This window comes from Terrapene carolina, unplaced genomic scaffold, assembly GCF_002925995.2.
Source record: "Terrapene carolina triunguis isolate 2854851 unplaced genomic scaffold, T_m_triunguis-2.0 Scaffold35022, whole genome shotgun sequence".
In the NCBI taxonomy this organism is placed as follows: Eukaryota; Metazoa; Chordata; order Testudines; family Emydidae; genus Terrapene; species Terrapene triunguis.
In genome coordinates this window covers 9,606,105-9,630,349 of record NW_020699373.1, presented here as the reverse complement: position 1 = coordinate 9,630,349, position 24,245 = coordinate 9,606,105, and the positions used below count along the sequence as shown (strand labels likewise).

Below are 24,245 nucleotides of genomic sequence, written 5' to 3'. Positions count from 1 at the left end.
TGAAATGATTTGAAAATGTTCTAGTGACTGGAATAATGATATCCGTGCACCTTTCTTTTTCTTCAAAATTTCCCTGTATCCAGGCCTGTCTTTTTCAGAATTGCTAGTAGTGCAGCTAATATGCACCTGGAGGTTCTGCAATTGTATGGATAGTTGTGCATGCCTTTCCTGTGACATACACATTTACCTGTGCAAAACTAGGTGTACAAATGCATGACAGTTTTGCCCTTGCAATTCTAGATATCTGGGCCTCAAGACAGTATTCTTTTAAGAAAGAGTCTGTCCTACCTCTGGAGATTCTATCCAGACCTTGTAGAGAGGCTGGGACTCACTCAGCGAATAGTTCTTTTTTTCATCTCTGGCTACTGTTCTATTTATTATGGTCTAATCCTGCAAATTCTTGTTTTGTAACTGCTGAGATGATTAAGGGTTTGAGATCATGGCCCATGATTCCTAATAGTGTGTGTGTGTGTAATTACACATTTAACTATTCTCGCTGTGCTTACTGCAAAAACTGGTGGTGTTTTTTCTGTGTCTTGCTGCACTAAGTATTGGTTTAGAGAGGTGGCCTTGAATTGCCCGAGCAGGGGTTGAGACACAGTACTGTACCAGATAAGAATACTGTTAAGGCTGGTCAATTTCAAGTACAACAGCCTTTTCGGTGTTCATTTAAGTAGCTACTTCAGTGTTGTGTTCTCTTCACTTCGGTACCAGTTTAGGATTGGAAACGTCACAGGACTGTGTTTGTCCCTCTGGGGCAGAAGTAACACAGAACGGTGTGTAACACAATAGAAGGAAGTATTCTGACCTCTTCTGATCTTGAAGAAAATTTTTAAATCCCAAGTACAGCCACTGTTTTCCATAGGAATTGTCACAAAATGTCTATGAAAAAGGATGTTGCTAATTACGTTTACAGTGGTTGCTATGACTAGATATGTTTCCAAATGCACTTCCATGTTTCCTTGCACCTCCATAATTACTTTTGGCTTAATTGGGTCAGATCTAAAGTGAAGATGATTGAGATATCTGTTTGCACGCACACCACATGGAAATCCTTTGTTTTGGCTGCAAATTATTGTTTGCATTATAGTAGAAACTAGAGGCCCCAACCAAGATCAAGACCCACTGAGGCGATACTGTACAGACACATACGTCTAATTTGTCTAGATCCATAACTTGTAGGGGCAAAACAATTATTTCCTTCTTCAACTGAAGTAAACTTTTTTTTTATTGTTGAAACAACTGTTTAGGTTCATCTTAAGGTTTTTCTTTCATGCAATTGCCTTTGTTTAAAAAGCTTTTTGTTGTGATGGGCTAATGAGGACTTTTTTTTTTAAGCCTGAAGTCCAAGTGCGTCAGGTGGCCGTGAAATTTGCAAGCACAGTGTTCCCTTCAGATCACATCCCTTCCAGATACTTACTGCTTTTAGCTGCAGGAGATCCGTAAGTTTCAGGAGGTGTTAACTTTGCATCTGGGTTAAAATAAATAAAAAATTCAATGCAGTTGTTTGGAAATTGGCCATTGTGTTGTAGCAGTAATGGCAAACTTGCAGAGACCTGAAGCTCTGCCTTATCTTGGCAAGCTAGGGAGGAAGAAGAGAAATCAAAATCTTTCACAGGGTACTTTTGTCTTTTAGTTTAAACCAGAAAAACAAAGTGGGGTAAGGATGGACTGACAATGTCAAAACTTGAAGTGCTCAAGCTTTGATTTACCACACCATCATATAATTAAATCAAGCTAAGTAAATCAGTTGCAGCTAACGTGTCTTGCACGGCATTGGGTTAGTGATGCCCGGGGAACTGCTGGTTCAGATAAGCACTTCGTGAGAGGACTGGCAATGGGTCAGCTAAGGGCAGGGCCATAAAATGGTGAAAAAGAAGAGGTGAAGAGAGGAAAACAAAACTTCTAGGGTGGGGGAGTAGAAAGACTGGAAACTGAAGGCAGTTTGTATAGCTTGGTTAAGATGCTAGCCTGGTAAGATGGGGATGGTGCTGGATAGATTGAGAACACTGTGATATGTAAGCCAAGAAAGTCTCTTATCATCCAATCTCCTTTCTTCCAGAATCAAAAAGCTGTTTATTTTCTGTAACCTGCAGCTGGTTCTCTGGAGTGTTTAAAAAAGCTTCTTTCTCTGGAGTGTTTAAAAAAGCTTCTTTCCTTAAAAGCCCTCTCTCTCCCCAAGAAATGCACTTGTTGTTTGTTAAATAACATTCGCTCTGTGCTCGTGTGCAAATGACTTTCCTTTCTCATTTTTCCCCTTGAAAGACGAGAGGAGGTGCATGGAGAAGCCCAGCGCGTACTGAGAATGTTTCCTGGTAAAAATGAAAAGGAGAGTGCTGGTAAACAGATGCCTTCCTTCCCAGAAATGGTCCATTACATTCAAGACAAGGTACAGCACTGCGGCAAGACTTGTAATGATTGCAGGCTTTTTTACCCCCAAGGCAGTGGTGTTAGCTGAAGTTTGAGGAAAGAGCAGATTTGAGATTGCAAGAACCTCCCTCTCAGTTGGTCCCAATAGGCACCATTACTGGCACCCTTGGCAAAGAAACTGAGGGTTAAGCAGGGCTATGGAAACTGGTCCTTTGAAATAACCACCCTTAGGTCAGCGGGGAAAGCTTGCGCTGCTGCTTGTGTTGAATCAGTTGTGTGGGGGGAGTTCAATCTCCAGGGCCGGTCATCCAGCACCTTACACAAGCAGTGACTTCACACAAACCATTCTTAAAGGAACAAAGACCATGTGTTGGCTGACCCAGAGAAAGGGAGGAATATATTGTACAGCACATAAAAGCGTTAGAAAATGGAACAAATGAAGGAGGTTGCTATTAACTCAAAGGCTTAATTAATCCTCTTCATAGTAACTCAGTGGAAAAATGAAAATACTGACTGTGTGAGTGACATGTCATGAGTCCTACAGTGGGAGATGCCCCAGGGCCTGACATGACATGCTGCTCTAGCAGTTTGTTCCCCTCCGTATGCACTTAAAGGTGACCTGTACGGATTTAAATAATGGGCTTGTGCCCTTCTTCGCTTTTCTTATGAAGTATAAAGTCTGAAATGACTTTTGTTTTAAAAGGGTTTTTTTCTGCATGTTTTTTTCTTCCTTAGGAATATCAGGGATGTCAAACTGGGACTTAACTGCCTTTATAGCAGGACTTCTGGAAGGTCTCAGGGATGTTTGTGACAGCTGACACTTCAATGTCATAGTCATAGAGTTTAAGGCCAGAAGGGACCACCAGGTCATCTAGTCTGACCTTCTGCATACCGCAGGCCACTAACGCCAGCACACTGAACGCAACAAATGGAATTAGACAAAACTATTGCAGCCCATAGGAAACGAATCTATATTATGTGCCCCAGGCAGAGCATGGGAGGGACTGAGGTGCGCTAGTGCCCAAGGTCCCTGTAATGGCAGGAAAATGATTGGGATGTATCCAGATAATCCCGGCAAGTGACCTGCACTCTGTGCTGCAGAAGAAGGCGAAAACCCCTAAGGTCACTGCCAGTTCAACCTGGGGGAAATTCCTTCTTGACCCCACAGATGATGATCAGACCCTGAGCATCTAAGCAAGAACCAGTTAGCCAGGTACCTGAGAGAGAGAGAATGCTCGGTGCAACCTCAGAGCCCTGGCCCATCCTGTCCAGTGGCTCATCTCCAACCCTGGCCAGCTGTGATGCTTCAGAGGAGGGAGATTAAAATAAACCCAGAATGCATTGAAGGAAAATTCCTTCCTGATCCCCTGCAGGTAACTGGCTGAAGTCCTGAAGCATGAGATTTAGGCACATAGATAAATTCATGGCTGGTTTATACACATTTGTTCTTGTATCAGCATTGTCCTTTAGCTTAAATAGCTCTTCACTCTCCCTGATGTATTTTTAGAGAGCAGTCATATCCCCTCTCAACACTGTTTGCTAAGCTAAACAAGCCGAACTCTTCCAGTCTCATCTCATAAGATAGGTCCTTCATTGGCCGTGATCATTCTACTTGCTCTTCTCTGCACCTGTTCCAGTTTGAATTCATCTTTCTTGAACATGGGTGAACAAAATTGTACCCTGTATTCCAAGTGAGGTCCTACCAGTGCCTTGTACAATGGCATTATTGCTTCCCTATCCCCACTGGAAATGCCTCTCCTGATACATCCTAGAATCCCATTTGCCTTTTTCATAGCTGCATCACATTGGTTGCGCATAGTTATCCTGTAATTGACCAGTACACCTAGGTCACTCTCCTCCTCTGTCACTTCCAACGAATGAACCACCAGCTTGTAGCAGAAATTCTTATTAGACACTAAGCACTCTGTGCTATTGAATTTCATCCCATTTCTGTTTCTCCAGTCTTCAAGGTCCTGCTGTATAATATTCCGATCCGCCTCTGTATGGATAATACCCCCCAACTTTGCATCCTCAGCAAATGTCATTGAACTGAGGGGCGATGGTGTTGAATCTCTAGCAAAATCTTCCTTTATCCAAAATAGGAGTCGTTCCAGTTAAATAGGTGTTCAGAAACCCCCCCAGAATTTTCATCAATGTGACTAAAAATCCCTTTCCCTTTCAGTTCCCTTTTTTGTTCTCTTGGCTCTCGTGATGTCACCACTTCACTTGGGATCGCAGAGTCCTTCAGCTTTGATATGACCTGAATTTCTAGTGTGAAAAACAAACAGGAGAACCCCCTGTCCACACCCCCACCATTATTCGGGTCTTTTTTTTTTTAACAGAAGCATCAAAGGATACAAGACTAATTTTTCCCCTTTGCTGAGACACTTTAAGTGTTTGTTTTTCATATGCAAGTGGTGAATAATAAATATGTGGTGGAGCTGGTCCATATAAGAACACTTTACGGCCAGGATCAGTGTGCAAAATGACTTCCCTACATAAATGAGCTTAACTCTTGTCTTCAAAGTCTAGAGAACTAAATTTAAAGGAGGAGTAAGATCCAGTGTTTCCAGAGCCTGGAGTAATGGGCTCTGATCCAAAGTCTTCCACTCATTTGACTTTGGACGCTTGCTTAAGCTGTCTGTGCCTCATTAGGGCCCCAATTAAGCAAAGAATTTGTGGACATAATTGATTCCACAGTTGTTGAATCCAGGCCTAGAGTCATCGTACATGCTGATAAACTAATATCTGCCGACCTTATTGGGGTGCTGAAAGTAGGGCTGGTTGGAAGCTTGTCTGACGGAACCTTTTACTCTTGGAAGATGTTGATTTGTCAGAATTGAAAGATTCTGTGGGAATGTGTTGATTTTGATGAGTTTCCAGGGGAAACCAGGCTGGTTTCCTGCTGGTTCCTAAGCTTCCTGGCTTCTTGCTAGCCTGAGCTGGCAGTCTCCAAGCTTGGAAGCTTTTTTGGAATTTGGTTTGAAATTTTTGAAATGTGTTGGGTTTTTTTTTTTAATAATTTTTTTTTGAAGTTTCTAGGTTTTCCTGTGGAAGGAAATTCCAGCTCTAGTTGTGAGCCTTAATTAATGATTCTAACGCACTTTTGAGATCTTCTGGTTAGCTGCATTATGCAAATGCACAGTGTTTTGTTTATAATTACATTTGCTGAGTGGAAGATAGTGGTACAATTAGTTGCAGCAGAAAAGATTATTACTAAGTATGTGCGCCATTTACAGCCTGGCGTGTACCCCTGCTAAATATATGTGTTTGTTTGTTTAGGCCTCTCACCGAATGAAAACTCCTGCTAAATACATGACCGGAACTGCAGTCCTGCCTTTCAATCCTGCTACGTTTGGAGAGGTAATTGTGTCTGTCTCACGGCAATAGTGATACATTCTTACATGTCATTATTTAACCTATGGGACACTGGGAGAACAGTGGTGATAGGATGTCAGGCACTGACTTGGGACTCAGGCAATCTCGGTTCAGTTCTTTAAGGAATTCTGGGGAGTTTACCTGACTGACTTTGCCACAACCTCCTCAATAATCTTCCCTAAAAAGGGAGATTTGAGGTAGCTCAGTAGTTAGTGTGTCATGGTTAAGGGATGGTTTTCTGAGGAGGATGTGTTGACCATGCCTCCTTGCACACACCTGGCATCCTAACCTCACAAAAGAAGGCACTGACGGTCTTCCCCCCCCTCCCCCAACAGTGGGAAATCAAAGGCAGAAGATACTGCACCCCCGAGACATTGCTCATATAGCTTGGTAGCAGGTAGGGTGGTCCTGATGTCAATGATGAGCCTTAGTCTCAATGAACCAAATTCAGAGGTGATGTGTTACTTACACAACGTGGGCTAAGGGACGCTAAATTGGTGTAACTTACATGCTGAACTGGCTGAGAAAAGATGCAAGTTACTCCAGTTTAGAAGCACCTTTGTATTTGACCCGTATGACTTAATCCAGCAGTTTTCAAACTTTTTTGAGCTGAGCACCCCCTTTGAGTTACCATTTTTGGTTGCACCCGACTAGAGGGGCTGACGGCCGGGGGGCCTGCTGGATCTGACTCCTGTTTCCCTGTGAAATACCTTTAACCCTATCTTGTTCTCTTCTCTGTTTAGATAGTCCTGTACCTGCGAATGTGTCTTGCGCATAGCGCAGGTGTGGTGCCATCCTCTCAGAACTTAGCTGACATGCAAGACCATGCTCCAGCAATTGGCCGTTATATCAGAAACCTCCTGTCTGGCAATTTCATATCTTCCTCCTCATCGTCATCTTCCTCAAAAAGTGGAGAAACCAACCCAGTGCAAATCTATATTGGCCTTCTTCAGCAGCTGTTGTCTGGGGTTGGAGGTGAGGAACCATAGGCCATGGTGCTGAGGAAAGAAGAAAAGCTCTTTCTATAACTTATGAATGAGCGTTGGCCAAGCATACTCAATACCCTGAACTTCGCTTCAGTGACCATAGGTTGTAATGAGAACTAACCCAAACTGTCCTATCCCAGTTTGTGGTTTAGAGTTATTCCCTCGCACACAATTGTGAAAGGGGTTAAGGAGAGAGAGCGAGTGCCACAAGGTTGGGGTGTCAGAATTTCCAGGTCATTATCAGTGTTTATTACAGTCTTTGCACACTTGAACAGTTCCCTTGTACATAGGCGCCAACCCCATGGGTGCTCCGGGGCTCAAGCACCCACTGAAAAAAGTAGGGGGTGCTCGGCACCCACAGGGCTGGATTAATCTTTTGTGTGCCCCGATGCCTGGACTGTGGCCTGCCCCCTGAGGCCCTGCCAGTGCCCCTGTCCCGCCTCTTCCCTCCGAGGCCCCGCCCACCACTCACAGGGGAGGGGAGGGGAGCACCCACGGGCAAAAACAAAAGTCCGTGCCTGTGCCCTTGTAGAACGACACTCTTCATCAGCTATCGGAGGCAATTTAAAGTTTCGTCACAAACTACTGGTGTACCTTTAAAACGGTTTACTAGAAATATGCATTCACATACTAACTATTTGCCTGTCTGACATCCATAAGAGAGAGAGTACTCAGAAATAAAGTTATGACTTTGACATTCCATATTATCTGAGATATTTTAAATTTGCATTAAACTGTTGGATGCAGCATTATCTGCCTGTTTTTTCCATTAGTTGTAAATAGAAAAAATTGTATTTCATTTTCCAAAACTTGATTCTTTAATTACACTTTAGGTTTGCCAGTCATGTACTGTCTTCTAGAAGTTGTTTCGGTGTATCCAGAAAAACTAGCTACCAGATTTGCAGACAAAATAGATTGGATAAAGGTACGTTGCATACACATGTGGATTTTTTTTCTGTTCACCTTTGCAAAATCTGGCCTTTCAAGACCTAATAATTTCCCAGGTAGCTGATTAGATGATCAGTACTCTCTTGAGGAGTGAGAGATTCTTTTTTGCTGCATTTTTATTTCCTATGTCTCTTGCGGGTTTCGTTTGCACTGTTCAAAGAGTTCTCTCTCTTTCAGTTCATTACTCTGTGATCGGCTATATGTTTGCTAAGTCATAGTTTTAGGTAGGAACTGATGCTACTAAGTGCACGTCTATACTGCAGCTGGGAGTGTGCTTCCCTGCGTGGGTTGATAGACACGTGGTAGCTGTGCTTGAGCTCGCAGGCTAACATTAGCATTGTAGCCGGGGATAGCACTGGTGGTGGCTCGGGCTAGCCACTCAAGTACATACCCAGGGAGCTAGCCCAAGCTGCTGCCCATGCTACCTCCAGCTACACGGCTATTTTTAGTGTGCTAGCTCAAGCAGAGCTAGCGCCTGTCTGTCTACTTGTGCTGGAGAGCATGTTCCCAGCTGCAGTGTAGACATACCCTGTGTTCCTCACATTGGTAGACTCTGAGGGGTATGGCTACACGACAGTTAAACAGCTGTGGCTGGCCTGTGACAGCTGACTCAGGCTTGGGCTACAGGGCTGTTTAACTGCAGTGTAGACATTCAGGCTTGCGCTGGAGCCCAGGCTCTGGAACCCTCCCCCTCCTGGGTTCCAAATCCCAGCCTAAAGGCCAAGCCAAACATCTAGACAGCAATTAAACAGCCCCATAGCCAGATCCCCGCAAGCCCAAGTCACCTGACGTGGGCCAGCTGCCGGTGTCTTAGTGCAGTGTAGACATACCCTGAGGGCCAGATCTTTCACTTCTGTCAGAGTAGTTCTGTTCTTTGGTAGTTCATGGGTATGACTTCACCCTGTAAGAATCTACCAGTGAGAGGAACTGCTCTGGCAGCTCTCTTGAGGTGGGTAGGTGGAGGGCAGTCTAATATACTGCTGTAAGTTTTGAATCACGCTATATAACTCCATTGGCAGTATTCTGGTAGTGATCAACTTCTTCCCCCCCCTTCCCCCCCCCCCCCCCCAACAGCGCCCCCGACCCCTTCCCCTTGCGGGGGGGGGGGGGGGGGGTGTGGGTGTGTACACAAAATTCAGATGGAAGGATTCAGGTGACCTAAGAATGTTGTTTAAGTTTATACCCCTACTTTTTGCATTTCTCTCTTGCTACACACATACAAACGTGTGTGTGGAGTTAAATGCAAATAGGCTATAAACTTAAAAACACAAATCAGGAAACAAATGTTTATATTATGTTTGTTATGCTAACGTTGCCATAATAACCAGACCTTTTTAACAGTCTAGGTAATAAAAAAATACCACATACAAACAACATAGGTGAATGAACGTTGCTGTGAGAACTGTGACTTTTCCATTTCTTGACTTCAGTGTCTGTGACATTTGCAGCCTTTGCATTAAGTAGGTTTAATCTCTTCAGCTCTTTTTCTTTTTATCAAGTGAAGAGGAAAGAGCAAACGAAAGGAAAACCTACTCTGTGGCACTATGGAATTGTTGTCTTGTACAATTCCATGCAGTTATTAGCTCCTTATGGCTGGGGAACATGAAATTTCTTCTTTAAATGCCTGATTCAGCAAAGCATTTAAGCACCATGCTAACTGTAAACATGTGAGTAGTCCCCTTGAGGGCAATAGGACTATTCATGCTTAAACCTAAGCACATGAGTGCTTTGCTGAACTGGGTCCTAAGCAAGTTACTTAGTGATGATAATAATACTCCAAGGGTAAAAAAGACTTTAGAGTAAAATATGGAGTGTAGGTGGGTAGTTGCATCTGAACGGTGTGCTACTGTATTAAAGGTAGAACATCAGTGAAGTATGTTCCATCTTTGTCGTGTTTTTTTTGGTTTTTTTTTAAACTTAGAGTCTGATGAATACAAACAAGGAAGAGATGCGTGAGCTGGCAGCACTGTTGTATTCTGTAGTGTTGTCTACAATGTCTGGAAATGAACTGAAGTCCTCTGTACAGCAACTGATCAAGACAGCAAAAGACAATCATGTAATTACATTCTCTTTATCCATTTCATGTATTTATTTATTTTTATTGGGACATTTTAATTGAAGATGTTAATCTTATAGCCGTCCAGAATTTATTACTTAGTGATTTTTTTTTAAAAATGGAAAAGCACCATTGAATTAGTTTCTTGTTGGAGGTAGGAAAAAAATGTTGCTATATTTGAGCAGAACAGCTTTTCTAAGTAAATAAATAATTGAAACTATACTCAGTCAATATTTGGCATTTCTCCTAAGCACAACCAGGACAGGTAGGAACCATTATTAAGAAGTTTAGTCAGTTAAACAGTCATCATCCTATTGCATGATAATGGGTTGCACCAGCTACCTCCAGTAGGTATAAGTTTTGTTTTTATTGATGAGCAATTAAAGGTAAGCACAGATTTTAGGAAGTATTTAGCTGGTCACTCATTGCCCTTCCCCTGGCTAAGCCATAGCTCCCTCCCTCCCTTCACCGCTGGCCAGTGAAAGCTTCTCCTACCCAGCAGCCTTTGCTAGGTAGGGCATGGTTTTACAATCCACAGCCTTCACCTCCCACGACTGTTCTCACTACTAGATGGGGTTTCCTTCCTTCCCTCTGAGCCCCTCTCCTCCTCTCATTATTCATAGATCTGGAGCTTACCTGAGTTCCTTGACTAAAAGGATTGCAAACAATGAGGAATTCAGCCTCCCTCCCTCCCCCCAAAGAAATCAGGCAAATAATTTTCTTGATGCGACTCACCTTCCGCAGTCTAAGGAAAGAGTTAGATCCTTTCCTCAAAGAACTATTTTGATTTTACATACATAGATCTCAGTAATCTGCTATTTTACTAGTACCTTAACACCATGTTCTTTTTGAAGTCAAATGGGACTACTCCCAGGTTTAAAGCTAAGCTGAGACATTAGAAACAAAATAGTCTTTATTTTACTCAGTTCTCTCTTAAAAGAAATATTTGTTATGAGAACTTTCATTCTCTCTTTGAGATCTTCCAGTCCCCCCTAGATCTACTCTTTCCCCTTCCTTTTTACAGTAGTATGTTGAGGATCAAACAAAAGCATTAAAAAAAAATGCAGTTCTGTTGTTTGCATCTTTTAAATCTTGAAGCCTTATTCCTGCAGAGTATCCTTTCAAATGAATCCAGACTACTGGATTCTGAATCCGGAACAAGACATTAGCTAGACATTTCTAATACAAAGATCAACGCTGAAATAATTAATGTTCTTGCTTTAACCTTATCTAGAATGATGGGACCAGATTGTGCACTCACTTGTGAATTTTGAGTAACTCCACTGAATTGAAGGGATTTTATCTGGAGTAAGCAAGAGCAGAGCTTGGCCCCTTGTTTCAGTCTCTTGTATGTGCAAACTGGGGAAGACCGCACTGCTCACATTCGGAAGGATATATTTATAAACTAAAGGATTACAGATGGTTTTTTTTTTCCTCCTGGTAACTTGAGGGGGAAGTTTTCAAAAGATCCTAAGCAATTTAGGAGTGGAGGTCCCAGTGACCTTCTGTGTGTCTTGAGCTCCTAAATCCCTTAGCTATTGAAAATCTCCACAATTTAGGCTTCCAGGGGAGAAAACATTGACAGTACCGACAACCTATGGAAAGCCCCATAGGCTGGGCTATAGCTCAGAATTTTCGTGCTGTACCTTTCCAGCGGGCCTACCTATACATCTGTCTTTTCATGTACGCTTTATGTAAAATGCATGATTGTGTCTATGTAGATTTCCTACCATGTTGGTATTGTCTGTAGAACCCGGAGATCCAACATGGATCCTTGTTGGCTTTGGGATTCACAGTAGGAAGGTACCTGGCCAAAAGGAAAACCAGAATGATGGAGATGCATGACATTGAAGAGCCAAATATTGTTGTCATGCCAGAACAAGACCAGCTCATAAAGACCACAACAGAAACAATAGGTAACTTCACTCTTGGCTATTGTATTGCACCTTGGCATTGATGGTTCTTGACATGAGAATCTATGTAAGCATAGTTTCCAGTCACAGCTGGTTCAGGATATTTCTCAGGTTGGCTGCATGAACTGACAGTGGCCTTGATGCTGAGTAACACCTGTCTGGTGGATTTGCCAGTCTTTAAGACTGTCTCCATCTCTGTTGTCTGATCAGGTGTAAACAATGCTCACTACTCCAATATTAATTAAGAGATAGACTCCCATGTGAGAGACGAGCAGGTGCACACAGGTGTACGTTTGTGGTATATTTCTCTCACTTAAATTGGTTTTACTTTATTGTAACTCTGACTTCACTCCTGATTCTCTCTGTTATACAGGAGAGCAAACTGTCCTCTCCTTTAAAAAAAAAAAAAAAAAAAAAAAAACTTTCGACCCCCCTGTAGGGACAAAACCCAAGTCATCCTGTTGCTTCTCTGTAGGTTCCTTTTTGGACAGCACCTCTCCGCTCCTGGCAGTTGCTGCTTGTACAGCACTGGGGGAAATTGGCAGGAACGGCCCCTTGCCAATTCCCAACGAAGGCACCGGGTTTACAAAGCTGCATCTTGTTGAGAGTTTACTGACCAGAATCCCTTCTGGCAAGGAAACAAATAAGGCAAGATTTTTTTGGTTTGTTAATTTTGTTTCTGGCATATTTTCTCTCTGTGTTTGTTCTTGTTTGTTTTGGGTTAAAGTGAGGCTAACGTGATTACCTATCAAGTTAAGAGAGACATCACCCTTGCAGTCTTGGTGATGACATTTTCAAAAAGTGCTCAGCCTTGGTTTAACTCTGCTCCCACTGAAGTCAATAGGAGTTTTACCCTTGGCTTCAGTGTAGGAGAGCTAGGCCAAAGGCTGTTAGAAAATCCCTTGAATGAATAATAGTTTTTGTGTTTTTTATCTTCTTGGGATGAAACTGAGGGTATGTCTTCACTACCCGCCAGATCGGCGGGCAGGGATCGATTCAGCGGTGGTCGATTTATCACGTCTAGTCTAGACGTGATAAATTGACCCCCGAGCGCTCTCCCGTCGACTTCTGTACTCCAGCTCGGCGAGAGGCGCAGGCGGAGTTGACGGGGGAGCGGCAGCAATCGACTCACCAGGGTGAAGACACCACGGTAAGTCGATCTAAGTACGTTGACTTCAGCTGCGTTATTCACGTAGCTGAAGTTGCATAATTTAGATTGATTCCTCCCCCCGCCCCCCCCAGTGTAGAAAATGGGATATTGTGGCTGAAAATCAGAAAGAACTTCTCTAACAGTACTGTGCGAAAGGGACTAGGCTCTGGACTGGACCTCAAATAGAATGAGGGGAAACTCCACCACTTGGGTCATTTTCCAGTGATTTTTTTAATCCAGCTAGTGCTGTGCTGTAGGGAAAAGTTATGCGTTGGCAGGAGGATGTACTGCATGACCTAGTAGGTTTTTCCCATCTCTGATTTCTAGGAATCTATGACAGCTTGTGATTAAACTCAGTGGGAAGGCGTGAAAGAGTAATAATAAAAGCTCTGGATTTCAAATTAGGAGGCATCTATGTTGAAAAAGTGCCTGCTGGGTTTATGAGTAAAATCTTGTGATTCTATTTTTAAGATGAAAGAACGAGCGATACAAACACTGGGTTACTTTCCAGTGGGAGATGGAGACTTTCCCCACCAGAAACTACTGTTGCAAGGACTAATGGATTCTGTGGAGGTAAGGCACTAACGTTCTCCCTTACACCACAATGAGCGTTTCAATTAGTATTGGCCTTCTGAATACTTTGGGCCACATTTACAAAGGGAAATGGGAGCTGCTCTTTGAAGTGACTCAGTCCATTTTTCACATCTGTTCTTTCTGTTTGCAAGCAGGCTGGTAGAGGGTGAAGAGAAGTTTTGTGTATGTAAAACCTGTGGCCTCAGTTTTCTCTCCCAGTCCCATAAACACTTACATATTGTCAATGGGACTGCTTACGTCTGTAAAGTTAAGCACGGGTGTAAGTGCTTGCGTTAACAGGCCCTTTTAGAGGCCACTTCTGAAAATCTGGTCTTTTAAAATTACTAAAGATACACATTGAATGTCAAAATATCTTGTTCCTGTGACAAATTTTAAACAAAGGACAGAAATTGTATTGGAAAGACGTTGAGTGGTGTAGCTCAGCTGAATTAAGCATTTTAGAAAAAATCAGCAATATTTTTTTGTTAATCCCGGAACTCTGCTCTATATTGGAAATGTATTTTGTTCCATTCTGCACAGTATTTCAGAGTTGCTAATTTACTGAATGAGATGCTGGAAGGGAGAATGAAAAACTTCTTGCACATTAGGGTAGTGTTCTGCATTTGCATGTTGGTTTTTCCCTTTCTCAGTTGATCATAATCACATTGAGCAGTTAGCAAATACAGAAGTGACTAGTGAATATCCAATATGCTGCCGTGGCCAAGCCCTGTAATATGACATGATTGTAAAAGCAACAAAAATGACAAGGTCATCCTGTTTGTATCTTCAAAGTGGGCCTTTCAAAATGCAGCGCTTCTCTTCCTAGAACTTTTCCAAGGACAGGAGAGCTTCCTGTATAAAATGTTTACTTGAGCACAAGGATTTATGTGAGCTTGCAGGAAACTAATTTGGAAAGACTATAAGCTAAGGGACTGATTCTGCCAAGAACTGAGAAGCTATTGCTCTAATTGAAGTAAATGGGAACTGCAGGTGCTCAGCGGCTTTGAAAATTAAGCCTACGGGCTACATGTCGTAGTAAAAAAAATTATGTATATATAAATTAAATGAGTAGCAAAGTTCCGTGCCTGTTCTGCTCCTGATGCAGGTAAAAGGAATAGAGAGGAAGTGGTAGAGGGACACAGAACAAAGCTAAATCTTACTCGCGTGTCCCTGGTGAGTGGAAAAGAATTTCTTTCCATCTCTTGAAGTTAGAATGTGCGGCTCAGCTTTTCAGTGTGTGATAGAACATTTAACAGCAGTTTGTTCCCTGAAGTGGTGGGTAGGGGAATCTTTTATTTTACTTCTGCCTAGTACAATAAAACCTCAATATTTCACACTGACTGGGATTGCTGAACAAAGTGAATAAACCTTTTGTTTTTCAGCCAAGGACGCTGCATTACCTTTGTTCCCTGGTTTGGACAAACGCAGAACAGTTTTAATGACTTACAGTAACACTTTATAGCAGGCTGTCAAATATTCCATAAAGCATTTTGTAAAAGTAAAAGCCTGAGGTTTTCAAAGTTGCCGTGGGGGCTTGTGCACTGAATTGCCGTCAATTTTAACGGGCGGCTGAGCATCCAAACTAGGGAGCTTTGAAAATCTCTGCAAAATGCCACTTGACTGCGGCGCTCTGCTCAGTACTGGGGTGAGAATTGTTGGGGTTGGTCAGTAACAAGGTGATTGTTTAGCGAGGACCTCTTGTATTTTCCAGGCCAAGCAAATAGAACTTCAGTTCACCGTTGGTGAAGCCATTACCAGTGCCGCAATAGGAACCAGCTCAGTGGCTGCCCGTGATGCTTGGATGGTCACCGAGGAAGAGTACACTCCTCCTGCAGGTATGTATTGGTGATGTGGGCGATTTGGAGGTGGAATGAAGAACCTGAGGCCCCTGTCCTACGTGGAGTTGAGCACTTCTGGGACACTGATTCTAGTTAGTGGGAGTTAGAGGCTCTTAGCAGTTCCCAGGTGGTGCTCAGTACCCTTCACCTGTCCGTTTGCCTGTTTTTTTACTAGTTAGTGGCTTTTCCCCCCGTTTGACCAGCCTGAAAAATATCAAGAGACAATGAAAAGATTTTTGAAGTGTGTGCTGTTTAAATCCGCTTCTTACTAATATACAATTAACTGCTTTACGCTTTGATCATTTATTCTGCTCTCCCACGCTTGTTTCATATCTAATATGTATACGTCCTTTAAAACAGTTAGAGCCAAATTTCCCAAAGCAGACTTTAAAACGGAATCTTCGGTTTTCCTGCCGGAGGTTTTGTACACAAACGCTTGGATTGCTATGAACAAACTGCATTTGCGTGCGCATGGACTTGGATATCTACCCGATTTTATGCACCCTAGTGCACATTTTGTTCACTAATCGGATTTTTGGATATGGAAGAAAGTGAGCATGAAAAATGCTGCCTACAAAAACCATAGGTTCAATCTTAGGCCCCATTCCTGCAAACGCTCTCATACGTGCTTAACTTTATAGGTATGAGTAGTCCCATTGATCTCAATTGTGCCTAGTGTTAAGCACATGTATATGTGTTTGCAGGATCAGGTAGAAGCTAGGTTGAGTCCCTCTGGGGAATTTGGGTACTAATAAAACACTAACACATTCAGTCATAGTCTGCACCATTCCTATTAGTCCAAGGATTGTTGTGCGTTTTTACCGGATGTTCAGAATCTTGGCCAAGGATATTTTAAGACTGGGCCAAGAGGTGCCTATTTAGCAGTCCTTACTCATGCAAAACTCCCATTGTCTCCCGCAGGGCCTTTTAATGAGTAGGCAGTGCTGAAGGTGCAGGGTGAGGGCTTACACCATAATGAAGAGCTATCTATGAGTTGATTGAATGCGTTCAGTGACAATAAGCATGTGTGTGTTTCAGTGTCGATGTAATGTTCCTCATCTTTTTATTCCATCCAAACAGATGTGAAAGTGAACGACGTGGTCCCCTGGGTTTTGGACCTCATTTTGAATAAGCACATTGTCAGCCCTAACCCCCACGTCAGGCAGGCAGCCTGCATCTGGCTTTTGTCACTGGTGAAGAAGCTGAGCACACACAAAGAAATTAAGGTGACAATCTGCCTCTGTCTTGCTTTGCCGCCTTCCTTCTCTCCCCTCGCCGCTGTTGCCTCTTTCCTTCCTTATATACTCGCTGAGATCTTCATGTGACACCTGCATGTCCTGTGTCGCTGGGATGATACTGCTCCTGGAGTCCTACAGCCTTAATAGGCCTCTTAACTTCCACTGACGTCATTGTGGGTTTGGTTTCCATAAGGGCTGAAGCATACGGCCCCAAAGACCTGTTCTCTTAGGCAAAGGGGGTTGGTGTCACTGGCATTTTAAAGGATTTCTCGTTGCAGAACATTAAATCTCTAAGAATAAATCAGTTTGGAAATTTCCAGACTACTTGGAACCACAGGTTCAAATCCCAGCAGGGTCAATTCTGCCCTCCAAAGGCAGATAAACTAATATTGCGTTTGGGATCTTTTGGACGAGACCTTAAAACTGAGGGCCTGTCCACTCTGTATGACCACTAAAGATCCCTTGGTCTTCTGCCTAAATACAGGAGTTTACCCCAGTGGTTTTGGCCTAAACTTCCTCTCCCCACCACGCTGATGCAATAGGCAATGATGAGCCAGTTGGCTGCCACCTTCCATCCCAAGGTGGCTGAATTTCAGCAGCAAGGTGCCTGAACATAGTTGTCAAAATGCTTTGGGATGAAAGATGCTACATAGGTTTAAACTATTACTAAATTTCAAACTGGCCCAGTTGCCCCACATCAGGTTATTTTTGCAGAGTTCTCATCTCCCTAATGGGGCTTCAAGGAGGCAATACAATCTTCTGATTAGCACAGGGGCTAGGAGTTTGGGGTTCTCTTTCTGACTTACTCACTTTGTAGCCTTGGACAAGTTACTTGACACTCCCCCTCCTGCATCTCCCCCTCCCCCCCATCCTTTCTTTCCCCATCTGGAAAAAGGGAGTAACACTTATGTTACTTAGTAAATTGCTTTGAGGTTGGAGGGAAGATGTTCGATGAATGCAAAGTATTATTATCTCAGAACTTCAGATGGCCTGTTTCTAACTTCTCAGGAAATGAGTGCAGTCCTTGTATTGTCTGTTTGAACTACAATTGTGACAGCAATGAAATAGTCGGAGTGTATCTGCTAGACCCTGTTAGATGAAATTGAGAGGAGGCAAAAACACAGAATAAAAAATACATGTTCTTTCATCTTTCAGTCTCATCTCAAGGAGATTCAAAGTGCATTTGTTTCAGTTCTGTCTGATAATGATGGTAAGTAGTACCATATCTATGTGCTTTGTCTTTGAACAAACAGTTTCTTAACAGAGGGGAGAGAATCTTTTTGCTATTCAGTGCAGTTACATAAAACCATCTAAATCTTTATTGTTCAGCACTGAAAGATGTTTGTAGAAATATTAATTTTCACTGGAAAATGGACATGTTTGCATGCTGTTGTTGGCAGAAATGTCAAATGAAACATTTCTCTCCCCCTTAACCTAGTTGCGTCAAAATTTCCATGGGAAGGCATGCTTTCCCCATAGTCTACTGGGGGACTATAGTAGAGTGGAGACCAATGGGGCTCCCCTGTTTGGTTTGTGTACCAGGGCTCCAATCCTGCAATTGGATCCACATGGGCAAGACTTTTGGCTGTGCTCCATTTAAATCAGCAGGGGTCCACCTGCATAGATCCAGTTGAAGAAATGGTGCCTAGGGGGCTAATCTAAAGCCCACGGAAATCAGTTGGAGTCTTTCTATTGATTTTGCTGGGTTTTGGATTAGGCCCCAGCACCTTTGATGTCATTTAACCATGTCATAGATCCCATTCTTTAGCTCCTATTTTAATTGTCTCTCTTCATTGGTATTTTTCTTACTACTTACACACTTGGCTTTTATGGTATGAAATCTGTTGCAGAACTTAGCCAAGACGTTGCTTCCAAAGGCCTTGGGCTAGTGTATGAACTAGGTAGTGAACAAGATCAACAGGAGCTGGTCACCACGCTTGTTGATACGCTTATGACTGGGAAAAGGTACGGTGAGCACAGAACTTCAAGTGTGTGTGTGTGTGTGTGTGTGTGTGTGTGTGTGTGTGTGTGTGACAGGTCTGTGGAGAGAGGTTCCTTAGGATCAGAATGGTGGAAATCAACTTTCACCTACTCCCCACATGTCTGGCAGTGTGTGATAACTAAGTACAATGAACTGAAAGATGTTTGTAGAAATGTTTGTAGCCTATTGAGCTGTGCTGAATGGTTGAAAAGTTAAAAAGATGTTTTGGGGTTTGCCTTGTGGGTCAAATGTATCTTGTGCTGATCAAGTTTTAACGAAGAACTATTTCTTTTTTGTGCAAAAGAGTCCAATGTCCTTTCTGCTTTGGATTATTTACAGTCCCAGCAGCTTTCTGCAGGGGAGTACCGTTGCTTGCCTGTTGCTAGGAATAACGGCTGGAAATTAAATTTTGCTGTTATATTTCTAATATTTTTGATATTTAAAAAATGTTTGATTATAGCTAAAATGACCACATAGCAAGTATTGATGGTTCTGCGGTAGAGTGGATAGCTCTCCTGCTGAGAGGAGGAAGCAGTTAGGTTAGACAAAGGCTAGAAAAACTCCCACAGAAATCAATAGGAGTGTTGCCACTAACTTCAGAGGACCATAAACGGAGGGTGGGGCAATATAGGGAAAATTCCAGTGGTAGCTGGGACTAAGAGGCAGATGGAAATTGTATTTTGCTCTTTGGAACGGGATAGAGACCTTGTCTAAATATGTGTTTGGATCCTTGCCCAAGTGATTGGGAACAGATACAGGTAGAAGTAAAAAGCAGCTGTTTATATACGCTGCATCTTTTAATTTAGAATTGAACAGTAAGATCCTGACCTTTCAAAGACTTAAACACGTAGGTAATGCTCCGCCTCGCTGGAGTCAGCGGGACGCCTCGCAGTGTGTGAGGTTAAGCATGCACATAAGTCGACAGGATCGGGTCGCAACTAACAAGGATTTACCAGGCAAATAAAGTGAAACAAATTCATAGGTATTCGAATGTACAGCGTGTGAATGATAGCCTGTTCCCGGACAGTCACGGAAAAGCTAATGCTGGGCCTGTTTTATCACCAGGGTCAAACATGAAGTGACTGGAGAGACAGTGGTGTTCCAGGGAGCCCTTGGCAAAACCCCAGATGGGTAGGTTTAGTGATGACTTTCCATGAGACAGGTGCAATTCTGCATCAAACTGCTGTTCTAGAGCTACATATTCTTCTTGTAAATCCTTCCTCGGTTTTTACTTGTCTAGAATTTTGATTGCGTTACTCTTGTTACCTCTCTAATAGTTACTATAGCTCTTTCTTTGTAGTACTGATTGGACACATGTTTATATCTTAGCTGAATTACTTACTGAATTCTTGACTCTGTGGAGTTATAGGTATGATGGCGCTGTCTGAGACTGAAAAGTGACGCTAATTTTTCCTTCTTGCCTTCCCAAGTCAGGGTCTCTCTACCTACAAGGAGCTTTGTTCACTGGCTAGTGACCTCAGCCAACCAGACCTGGTGTACAAATTCATGAATCTGGCCAACCACCATGCCATGTGGAACTCGCGCAAGGTAACTTGATACAACAATGCAGATACCTATGTGAGCTGTAAAAAACAAAACAAAAAAAACCACCACCCAATAATTGCATCATTCCTCTTATAACAATTGGGGTGCAATTTCTGGCCATAGATACTGTGTTCTAGTGTGAATCTACCAGCATGTGAAATGGTGAATTACAGATTTCTTCAATTATTCCAACAAATCATTAATACTATTTGCATTGCTTGAATCCACACTCCACATTCCACTCTGTAATTAATTATAGTTAATATTATTATTGATTATTTGTACTGTGGTAACAAATAGGGGCTAAGGGCCCAGTGTGGTAGCTGCTGTACAAATATTTTTTAAAAGAGCTTAAATCCTAAATTTAAGGCAAAAAACAGGTGGCTTTGACAAAAAGGATGGTGGAGCACAAGGTAGCAGTGAGACGATTGTGATAAGCAGTGGTCACAGCACACCAGCTGTTTTAATCACTGTCCTTGAAATAATGCTCTTAATTTTATTTACCAAAAGATCAACTACTCACATTCTTTAGCCATTATACCCTTTATCAAAGCCACAATGTGACTTGTCATGCTGCCTGAAGTCAAATAACTATCATTCCTATTCATTCTAACTCATTTTTAAAAAAGTTTTTGTTTATTTTAACTTTTTTTAATTAAGATTTGATTAATGTGACATCCTTTTTCATTAGCCCATTTGAAATACAAAATAAGTTGTTTTAACAACCGAGCAGGCAGTGCTGCTGCGTGCTTCAAATAACCTGTCCACTCTGCACAAGTTCATCACGTGCCCCCTTGCTGGGATTTGGCTTTATTGGAAACTCCACTTTAAGCAGAACATAAGCCTCTGCCTAAGCTTTCTTCCAAAGCTTGACTAGTCAGTGTTTCCTGCAGGACCTCCCTATCTCTGCCCTTTGATTCCTATAACCAGAGGTTCACACCTTTCTCTTATAGCCTGGTGGAGTTAACAAACTGCACCTGCTGTAATGAGTCAGCAGAATTTACACAGCAACTTTATGCTGGATTCTAATGTCTGCTAGCAGAAGAGCACTCCATCCTCTGTGGGGTCATAGATTCTGCCCCCCTGTTACAGTAGCCTTATGGTTTGTCACTGATCTTAGATCGCTGCCACAGCAGGGGAAATGAAGAGGGAGCTTCTTTGTATTTACTTGCCATGCTTTTTAAAAATTTGTGACACAATATTCTACCTGAAGCAAAATGGCAGCTGTGATACAATACTGACTGGAGCAGCGCAAACAGTCGTCACTATGGGCTAGACTCTGAACCTCTGACTTCCACGGCTGAGAAGTTATTTTGCTCAGTTACACTGATGTTAATGGGACTACTTGGGTGAATAGCTACACATCAGCATGAGGGTTGACAGTCCCCCTTTCTGACTACAGAAGGGCTGATGAAGTAGTGCCATTTGAGTTCCTCTAAACCGTGATGAATACAAAGCAGTAATCCCAAGCATTTTAAAGAAATGCAGAGAAGTGCGCGCTCCCTCTCGCTCGCGCTCTCTCTCTCTCTCTCTCCTTTTAACCTTAGATTTTTATTTGTTTTAAAAAGTCCTTTTATAAATGCAACATAGTTTGTGTGCAGGGAAAACTCCTACTTGGCTGATTCCTTTTGGGAACACATTTTCGTTGGAAAATCTGCTGCTTATTGTAATGCTTACTGCTGCACAGATTTATACCCCCCTCACTCACCATCTCTAGATAGGAGGGCTGAGGAGATGCCTCAAAATGAAAAGGAGTGAGGGAGAGAGAATATGTGATACCTTATTAAGTTATCCTCCCTTCACTGCAAATTCGCTGCATTACCTGTTGGGAGGCTGATTGTGTGACTCAAAGCTGTGGGATTGGTCCGTAAGGTCAATATTTGGCTTCACTTTAATACTAACCAGATGACATAGGGAATGTAACTAAGCGATGACAAATCAGGGGTGTGACAGGGATCTGATCCTACATTGCTTACCTCTGTGGAAGCTTTGCCATTGACGTCAGTGGGCCCAGGATTGGGCCCTAAACGAGTAAAATAGATGCACTTGTCTGCTGAAGCGAATCAAATACATCCATTCTTCCTCATTTTAGGGAGCAGCGTTTGGTTTCAACGTGATCGCTACAAAGGCTGGAGAGCAACTGGCTCCGTTTTTGCCCCAGCTGGTTCCCCGTCTCTATCGTTACCAGTTTGACCCCAACATGGGCATTCGACAGGCTATGACCAGCATTTGGAACGCGCTTGTCACCGACAAATCTGCAGTGAGTGAGCATGAGTTCTCATGTCCCATTTGGGTCTGTAGGGTGTTGGAGTGAAAAGCCACGTGCTTGAGCATCTCAACAGGATTCTCGGCAAGAAATAGCTGAGGAGCATCTTGTGAAAGGCATTGATGATCTGTGCTGTATGAGGAGGAGGAAACCTCTTACTATGTAGAATAGGTTCTAACATAGCCAAGTAGAACAGGAGATGTGGAATTTATTGGGAGAAATAGAAGATGCACAGATGTCTCCACACTGCCTGTTATGCATGGAAGGATCTTCCTGAGCTCCTCTGCAAGGGCCACGTTCAAGTTCTGCTGCCCCATAAAGTAGGGGTTGCAGCACTTCCTGCTTTTTTTTATGAGAAGCCCCTAGGGGTCCCTGCTGCTTTGTGAGGGTACAGTTCACCCGTCAGTGGCTGAAGAGGGCTCTGGGGTTGTGGCAGCCAAAGATCAGCTGATCAGCTTCCCTGAAGTGGCGAGGAGGTTGCTCGTTGGAAGAAGCAGATGCTGACTCAGTGGAAGAAGCTGTCCCCAAGTGACAGGAGGTAGGAGAGCTCAGTGGTAGCCCCTCTCTTCCCTGGGCTCCTGAAACTCTGGAATGGATTAGTGAGTTTTCTTCTTAGCAGCCCCAATCCTACCTCTCCCCATAAAAAACTGCATCAGTAGATTCGGAGGCTCTCAGGCCTGTGGAAATATCCTGCTTCTGGTCTTTCTAGAGACCTATTGGCTTCTGCTTCCAAACCTCTCCATAACAAAAGAGCTGGAGGGCTCTAGCTTTCCCTTCTCCACATGGCTAATGTGGCTCCCCGCAGCCTTGGGGCTCTGAACCAGCAGAGGGGAAGTCTCTTCCAAACTGGAGCAAGAGAGCCAGCCCGAGCAGAACAGGCTCATGCAAGGTCAGCTCTGACCTTTCACAGTCGATCAGGATTTGCTGTACTTTGGCTGGTAACTCTGGGGGCGTTGTGTCTCGTCCACAGAGACCTTCCTTAGAAAGGTGGAAAATCTTGGCAGGTACAAGCTAAAGACCAGGACTTTTGCTTGCTGCGGTCCCAGTCATGCAGTCAGACCCGTGTATGTGGATCCAGTTGCAAGGCCAGAGCCTTGATGGGAAGCTGCAGGCTGCTCCTGGTCTATGATTTTTTGTCTTTTCTTCCACCAGATTGATAAATACATGAAGGAGATTCTGGATGATCTGCTCAACAACCTGACCAGCAACATGTGGAGGATCAGAGAATCCAGGTATCGTTGAACAGTGACCTCTTCCTCTTTAAACAAAACTGCCAACACGTCGTTAGAAATTCTAGTGGATTTAGAAAGGAAAAGGGCCGAGGGGTGGGGCGGGGTGTGTGGGCAGAATGGAACCCACCACCAGAATAGAGTCGTGCTGAAGTAGGATATACCGCAACTCCTTGTGTTTCAGTGTTGGATCCCATTCAGCCCTGCTGTGATACTGGGCTAAAGGCGCTGAAGAAAAGGGTCTTCTGATTGCAACGTTCTTGGGGGGGTCCCAGAGCCTGAAAAGTTTTAGGGAATGTCTATACTGCAAACTAAAACCAGTGAGGCTCAGAACCGGGCTTGTGCTGCAGGGCTCAAAACAGCCACGTAGATGCTCGGGCTGGAGCCCAGGCTCTGAAACCTGCCGAGCGGGGCGGGACTCTGAGCCCGGACTCCGAGCCCAGGCTCCAGCCCAAGCAGAAACGTCTGCACTGCTTTTTTTTAGCTCCGTAGCATTGGCCTGGGCTCTGAGACCCGCTCTGTGCGTGGTGTGTGTGGTTGGGTTTTTGGAGGGGTTTTGAAGTGTGGACGTATCCTGTGTCCTGGTCTGAGTCTATGGACAGTCCATTTATCAGTGTGTAGTATAAGGACTTGGTGATAGGAGGGTGCAGTTAGATACAGCTCTGATAATGAGCTGCTGTTAGTTACACATTTTTTGATATAGCTCATCAGCAAACCAGCATAAACATCTAATCTGTGCTCCAAACCTGATCCATTGAATGTCTCCGTTCTAAT

At 43.4% G+C, this 24,245-nt stretch overlaps 1 protein-coding gene across 3 annotated transcripts in view; it reads left to right on the top strand.

Annotated features, from left to right (window-relative positions):
- Positions 1 to 24,245, top strand: part of LOC113405310 (proteasome adapter and scaffold protein ECM29-like) — an 83,620-nt gene that overhangs the window by 37,800 nt on the left and 21,575 nt on the right. For all 3 annotated transcript variants that reach the window (XM_026646383.1, XM_026646381.2, XM_026646382.1), the window contains exons 15-31: positions 1,339 to 1,442; positions 2,266 to 2,389; positions 5,653 to 5,733; positions 6,492 to 6,723; positions 7,568 to 7,659; positions 9,604 to 9,738; positions 11,489 to 11,654; positions 12,127 to 12,299; positions 13,273 to 13,374; positions 15,086 to 15,209; positions 16,293 to 16,438; positions 17,606 to 17,660; positions 18,301 to 18,415; positions 19,497 to 19,562; positions 19,862 to 19,979; positions 22,069 to 22,236; positions 23,395 to 23,474. In XM_026646383.1, coding sequence (XP_026502168.1) covers positions 1,339 to 1,442; positions 2,266 to 2,389; positions 5,653 to 5,733; positions 6,492 to 6,723; positions 7,568 to 7,659; positions 9,604 to 9,738; positions 11,489 to 11,654; positions 12,127 to 12,299; positions 13,273 to 13,374; positions 15,086 to 15,209; positions 16,293 to 16,438; positions 17,606 to 17,660; positions 18,301 to 18,415; positions 19,497 to 19,562; positions 19,862 to 19,979; positions 22,069 to 22,236; positions 23,395 to 23,474 — 2,081 coding nt within the window. The remainder of the gene's footprint in view (positions 1 to 1,338; positions 1,443 to 2,265; positions 2,390 to 5,652; positions 5,734 to 6,491; positions 6,724 to 7,567; positions 7,660 to 9,603; positions 9,739 to 11,488; positions 11,655 to 12,126; positions 12,300 to 13,272; positions 13,375 to 15,085; positions 15,210 to 16,292; positions 16,439 to 17,605; positions 17,661 to 18,300; positions 18,416 to 19,496; positions 19,563 to 19,861; positions 19,980 to 22,068; positions 22,237 to 23,394; positions 23,475 to 24,245) is intronic.